General features: G+C 39.9%; 1 protein-coding gene across 4 annotated transcripts in view; it reads right to left on the bottom strand.

The window, feature by feature from the left end:
- Window positions 1–748: 748 nt before the first annotated feature.
- ZNF615 (zinc finger protein 615) overlaps window positions 749–7,283 on the bottom strand; it is a 42,963-nt gene continuing 36,428 nt past the window's right edge. For 3 of the 4 annotated variants that reach the window (XM_027079205.1, XM_027079204.1, XM_027079206.1), the window contains exon 6: window positions 749–3,475. In XM_027079205.1, the coding sequence (XP_026935006.1) occupies window positions 1,569–3,475 (1,907 nt within the window). In that variant the 3' untranslated portion in view covers window positions 749–1,568. The remainder of the gene's footprint in view (window positions 3,476–7,283) is intronic. The other variant, XM_027079209.1, reaches the window with a different exon arrangement.

Below are 7,283 nucleotides of genomic sequence, written 5' to 3'. Positions count from 1 at the left end.
TGTGCCAGAAACTGGGGGCAGAGACCAATATGTCTGTTTTCTACAATTTCACAAGGTCAAACAGTCAACCTCAAAAGGATATATCCTAAATGATTTTTTTTTTTTTTTTTTTTTTTTTTGCTGTATGCGGGCCTCTCACTGCTGTGGCCTCTCCCGTTGTGGAGCACAGGCTCCGGATGCGCAGGCTCAGTGGCCATGGCTCACGGGCCCAGCTGCTCCGCGGCATGTGGGATCTTCCCGGAATGGGGCATGAATCCGTGTCCCCTGCATCAGCAGGCGGACTCTCAACCACTGCGCTACCAGGGAGGCCCTATTTTTCTAATATTCTATAAATGACAAAATTATGGATACAAAAAGATCTGTGATGCCAAGGGTTAGTGTCAGGGAAAGGATGTGACTATGAGGATGTAGCATGAGGGAGTTTGTGTTGACAAAGCATTCTAAATTTTTACTGGGGTGTTGGTTACAGGAACCTACATATGTGATGAAATTTCTTAAGGAGATATATAAAAACCAAACAAAAACTACTACATGTTAAAACTGGTGCAATCGAAATAAACCCTGTAGTTAACAGCACTGTAACAATTTCACTTTCCTCTATTTGACCTTATATAACCACACAGTAAACTGTGTGGTTATTATAAGATTTTACCTTTGGGAGTAGTGGGCTGAAGGGCATTTAGGAAATCTCTGGAATATTTGTTTTTGTGATTCTAAACTTACTTCAAAATTAAAAGTTATAAAAACATCACATTTATATTAATTTTATAAACCCGCTGATGGTACTTACAAACTTGGTTAAACACATCCAGATCTGTTGTTATACTTAAGAAACGAGTACATTTTTCATTTTGAAGTACTTCAAATATTCTGAAATAACACAAACTTGGAACCAAAGAAATGCAAAATTTAAATAATGCAAATTCAATCCATGTTGAGAGTAACTGCCACTATGTAAAATTTATAAGATCAATGACAAGGAAACTAGAAATATGGCTGAAGGTATCCTTCAGTTGCTTGTGAGGTGTAGTATCCCTTAAGACTTGTAACAGAATGCTCTCATTCATCATTTCCCCAAGGCTTCTTTCCTTCATTAAGTTGTCTGATATTTTGTTAACGTCCACCATATAGAATGGGTTTCTGCATGGATTTCCTGGCAAATGATAAAGCAATATTTACTGCTGCAAACCCTGCTATATTCATTGCCACAGGAAAGTATTTCTCTAGTGATAACTGACATCTGTTGAGGTATTACTTCTGGGCAAAGGCTTTTCCACAATTATACTTCTACCAATTAGAAACATTCATTCATTCATGTTCTATGATGATCACATATGATAGGGTTTATTTCCACTGAAGGCTTTCCTAGTCTTTCACACTCATAGGCTTTATCTCAGTATATACTTTTTAGACATAGAATGTCCTAAAATATTTTCACCAAGGCTGATTGTATCCAAGTAGTTTTGTAAATTTTTTCATCAATATAAAATATGAGGTACTTGATCACTAAAGATAATACCACATTCTTTGCATTGTGATTCTTCTCTGCATACTATTATTTTGAGGGTCTACAACCGGCAACAGGCTTCCCCAAAGTGACTACCTGTGAATTCTCTTATGTTTATCAAGGATTGACAAGTGGGCAAAAGCTTTCTCACACTCACTGCATCCATAGGGCCTCTCTCCTGTATGTTTTCTTTGGTGAACACTGAGCCCTGACTTTGTGGTGAAGGTTTTCCCACATTCACTGCATTCATATGGCTTCTCTCCTGTGTGAATTCTCTGATGGGTAATGAGATTATTTTTGCACAAAGAGAATTTTCCACATTCAGTACATGCAAAGAAGTCTTTCCTGAGTGAAATCTCTCATGTCGTATGAGGCATGTCTTCTTCCTAAAGGCTTTACCACACTCGTTGCATTTGTACAGTTTCTCTCCAGTGTGAGTTTGCTGATGTGTACCCAGAGTACTCTTCACGGTGAAGCCCTTGCCACATTCACTGCATATATATGGTTTCTCTCCAGTATGAGTTCGCAGATGTGCAACGAGCTTCCTTTTCGCGGATAAGCCTTTGCCACATTCATTGCATACATAGGGTTTCTCTCCTGTGTGAGTTCGCTGATGTACAATGAGATTGCCCTTCTGAATGAAGCCTTTTCCACAATCACTGCATACATAGGGTTTCTCTCCTGTGTGTGTTCGCTGATGTCCAATCAGCCGGGCCTTGGCTGGAAAGCCTTTTCCGCATTCACTGCACACGTAAGGTTTCTCTCCGGTATGAGTTCGCTCATGTACAATCAGTTGGCTCTTCACAGTGAAGCCTTTCCCACAGTCACTGCATATAAATGGCTTCTCTGCAATATGAGTTCGCTGATGTACAACGAGATCACCCTTCATGGTGAAGCCTTTTCCACATACACTACATACATAGGGTTTCTCTCCTGTATGAGTTCGCTGATGTCTGATGAGAGGGTTCTTCAAGGTGAAGCCTTTTCCACAATCATTGCATGTATAGGGTTTCTCTCCAGTATGAGTTCGCTGATGTGGAATAAGACTCTTCTTCAAGGTGAAACTTTTCCCACATTCACTGCATACAAAGGGTTTCTCACCAGTATGAGTTCGACAGTGTGCAATAAGACGCCTCTTCTCGATGAAGCCTTTTCCACATTCACTGCATATGTAAGGTTTCTCTCCTGTATGAGTTTTCTGATGTGTAGTGAGACTGAACTTTGTAGAGAAGGCTTTTCCACACAGACTGCATCCATGGGGCTTCTCCCCTGTATGAGTTCGCTGATGATAAATGAGCAGACACTTTGTGGTGAATGCTTTCCCACATTCACTACATGTGTAAGGTTTCTCTCCCATATGACTTTTCTGATGTTTATTGAACTGCGATTTCTTGAAGAAGGTTTTATTGCATTCAGTGCACTCATAATGTTTCAGTCCGGTATGAGTTCTTTGATGTTCAGTGAGCCTGGCTTTTCTGGAGAAGGCTTTCCCACACAGACTGCATCCATGAGGTTTTTCTCTAGTATGAACTCTCTGATGATCAAAGAGCTGAGACATCTTGAAGAAGGCTTTCCCACACTCACTGCATACATGGGCTTTCTCTATGTTGTGAGTTCTCTGTTGCTTACTAGACAGGGAGTTATTGCTGATGGGTTTTGCACTTACAGGAAATTTAATTTCAGTAAAAGATTGCTCATGGTTAGCATGGAGAAGGGATTTCCCATCTCCATTAAACTCAGCAGAGTTCTTTATGTTACAGCTTCTCTTCTGGTTTTCAAAACTTATATTTGATTTTAAAGGTTTTTCAGTTAAGTCAAACATATCACAATTTTGCTTTAACAGGAAATGACTTTCGCTCTGATTAACAATATTTGCAAATGTATTATGTTCGCAGCATTGTTCCACAGTATTTTGAATGCTGTGATTTGTCAAGTGATGCTGCAGAAGGTCATCAACTTTCCTGATTTCTAGGAAAGAAGAGAACAAGGAATCATTCCGCAATCTCTCATAATCTTAATTTGGAAGAAAACTGTTTCAAATATTGCCTTCATGTGAAGTAACTATTTAGTGACAATTCTATGTGTGGTATAAAAAGAAATATATTTGGTCTTCCTCCACAGAGCTCCTAAAGCCTTGTAATTTCCTAAGTGTTTAGGATGCTAATGAGGTGACTTAGCATAGGGTTCCTACATAACCTCAGGATGGGACTGACCACCAGAAAGACTAAGTGATTAGAAGGTTGGAACTTTCAGCTCCACCCACTGGCCTCTGAGAAAGGAGAGAGGGCCTAGATATTAAAGCTCTATAAGAACTCTTAACAAAATTTGCTCAACCTTTGGATGGGTGAACACATCCATGTGCCTGGAGGGTGGTGCACCCCAGTTCTGGGGAAAGAAGCTCCCGCATTCAGGAATCCTTCAGACCTTGCCTTCTTGTACCTCTTCATTTCGGACCTTGTACCTCTTCACTTGGTTATAAACATAAGTAAATGTTTCTCAGTTCTCAGAGCCACCCTTGGAAATTAACTGAACCCAAGAAGCGGGTCATGGGAACCTCCAACTTACAGCCAGTTGGTCAGAAGCACAGGTAACAATCTGCAGTTCCAATTGACATCTGACATTGGGACAACCATGTGGGACTGAACCCTTAACTTGTAGAATCTGACACTATTTCCACATAGATAGTATCAGAAATGAGTCAAAATTTAGGACACCCAGGTTTAATTCTAGGTACAGACCACCGAAGCAAAGGAATAAAGAAGGCAATTGCAGTCTGTGAATCATGGTTAAAGGAGCAATGAATATGTAAGAGGTGGAGGAAATCTGGATATGTTCAAAGAAAAGACAAGGTTCACTGATGGACTTAATGGGAGAAGCATGGAAGAGGTTAAGACTCAAGGATTATTCCACGAATTATGTGGTTTCAGCCACTGGGTAGGTGGAATGCCTCTTAATAATGTGAGGAATATTACTGAAGTCCAGAATGAGAGGAAAATCTAGCACGCATTGTGAAACAAAGTTTAAGATGACTATTACAGGGACTTCCTTGGGGGTGCAGTGGTTAAGAATCCACCTGCCAATGCAGGAAACATGGGTTCAAGTCCTGGTCTGGGAAGATCCGAATGCCACAGAGCAACTAAGCCCATGTGCCACAACTACTGAAGCATGTGCCTATAGCCTCTGCTCCACAACAAAAGAGGCCCGTGCACCGCAGGGAAGAGTGGACCCCGCTTTCTGCAACTACAGAAAGCCCACATGCAGCAATGAAGACCCAACACAGCCAAAAATAAATAAATTAATTTAAAAAAAAAGATGACTATTACATACCCAAGTACTATATAAACATGAACAGGTTGAATATATAAATCTTTAAAAAGGTTTTATCTGAAAATAGCAATGTGGATATCATCAATATACATTATTCAAAGATAGAGAACTGGATGAGACTGTGTTTAGAAACATGTAGAATAAAGGTGAAGGCACAGGGCCAAGGCTTTAGCCATTCCAACATGTAGAGTTTGGAATCCAATTAAGCCCACCTAAGAGAACCAAACATTGAGTATTGTGATCACGGGTCCCCTGAAGATCCAGGTATATAGAACAAAATACAATGATGAGTAAGATGTGGATCCTCAGCATCTGATTTCAAGGTAAGTGTGACAGACTACTGAAAGACTGGTTATCATAGTCTAACATCTTGCCATCCTTCTTCATTCTGTAGACCACCATTCACCTAACTCTACCAAAGCACTAATTTGAATATTTTAGAATTTCTCTTATTGAAGTGTAGCTGATTTAAAATATTGTATTAGTTTCTGGTGTACAGCAAAGTCATTCATTTATACATACATAAATATATATATTTATATTCTTATCCATTATGGTTTACTACAGGATACTGAATATAATTCCCTGTGCTGTATTGTTTATTCAATTCTACATAAAATAGTTTGCATCTGCTAATCCCAACTAACCTCAAATTTAGAAGAAAGCTTCTGTATTGTTTATTCAATTCTACATAAAATAGTTTACATCTGCTAATCCCAACTAACCTCAAATTTAGAAGAAAGCTTCTGTAACAAAGATTCCAACTAATAGTCTAGCTGGAACATACCCTATGTTCCTATGTAAAAAAGGAACGTTGGTATGCAGTTACTCCATCCCTGCATCTTGCAAAGAAATGAGTGGCCATGACTGATGACTGGAAGATAACCTCTGAGTCCCTGATATGCTGCCTAATATGAGTATCTTTTTTGACATGAGGTCTGAAGCCATAACATACAGTTTATACTAACAATGTGATTTGTGGTAGATGCCCGTTTTTTGTATGCCTGAGGCTTTGGACAACACTAACATTCTGATTCTGGGGTCTAGAGACAGCAGGCTTGGGTGAGCTTCCCTGGTAGGCAACACTTCACACGTGTTGTCAAACATTCAAACATCATTGCTGGGAAAATTCAGCACTGTTCACATGACTCCACTGGTAGAGGACAACCGGGAACCTTGTGTGCAGCCTCTCCTGGAGTCTTTCCCATGCACATTTGATCTTTGATGACTTTAATCTGTATTATTTTATTGTCACACATTGTAACCAAGAGTATAAAAGTACATTCCCCTCCCAAATAATGCCTACCTTCTATAAAGTAGGCAAAGTGATCCACTATAAAAATTGTATAATGCCACTCTTCTACTCAAAATCCTGTTTTCTCAAATTATTCAGAAAAGAATCAAGGTCTTGAATGCCCTTGATAGGCAGTTTGTGACCTATGTACCAAAACCCGCAGCTACTACCCTGTTACCCTTAACTCTAGTCATTTTCCCTCTTGTTCACTCCCTTCTACCCATGTAAGTTTCCCCGAAGTTCCTCAAACACATTCCAGATTCAGGTCTTTCAACTTCCCACTGTCTCACATTTGGAAAACTCCTCACCCAGGAAGATTACTCATATCCCTCATCAGTGTGCTCAAAGGCACCTTATCAGATTGCCACTCCCATTCCTAAAAGGTCAGTTCCAAGCCCCAACACCCACTCTTCCATTAGCTGCTTTAATTTTCCTTACAGCAATTTTTACACTAAGACATGTTAGTTACGCATTTGTTTATTATTCATTATAGAGTATTTCAATTTAGAACGTACTCTGTGTGAAGGGACAAGATATATATTTTTTTCCTCTTTTGTATTGCTATTAGCTTCAAAACTATTATGCTATTAGGCTCTCGAAATGCAAGTTTTAAAGGAGTAAAGCTAGCACATCAATTGCAGAAGGCAATCATATGTATGGAACATATTAAGAATACTTAGGGGACTTCCTTGGTGGTCCAGTGGTAAAGAATCCACCTTCTAATACAGGGGACGCGGGTTCGATCCATGGTCGGGGAACTAAGATCCCACATGCAACTAAGCCCACGCACCACAACTACTGAGCTCAAGCGCCACAACTAGAGAGCACGCGTGCCACAAACTACAGAGCCCACATGCTCTGGAGCCCACGTGCCACAACCAGAGAAGAGAAAACCTGCACACCACAACTAGAGAGAAGCCATGTGCCGCAATGAAAGATCCACATGCCTTAAGGAAAATCCTGCATGCCGCAGCTACGAACCAACGCAGCCAAAAAAAAAAAAAAAAAAGGAGAGGACAAAAACTCTTTACTCTTTATAATCAAGATGATATCATATCACGGGATCATTGAAAGAGAAAGTGTAATCACATATGGCAGGAAACAGGGTTAACTGGGACTAAGTGTCATCAGAATATGACAAGAAATTAATCAATT

Source organism: Aethalodelphis obliquidens, unplaced genomic scaffold (assembly GCF_003676395.1).
Source record: "Aethalodelphis obliquidens isolate GAN/ISIS:26980383/991018 unplaced genomic scaffold, ASM367639v1 scaffold43, whole genome shotgun sequence".
Classification (NCBI taxonomy): Eukaryota; Metazoa; Chordata; class Mammalia; order Artiodactyla; family Delphinidae; genus Aethalodelphis; species Aethalodelphis obliquidens.
This window is presented reverse-complemented; position numbering and strand designations above follow the sequence as displayed.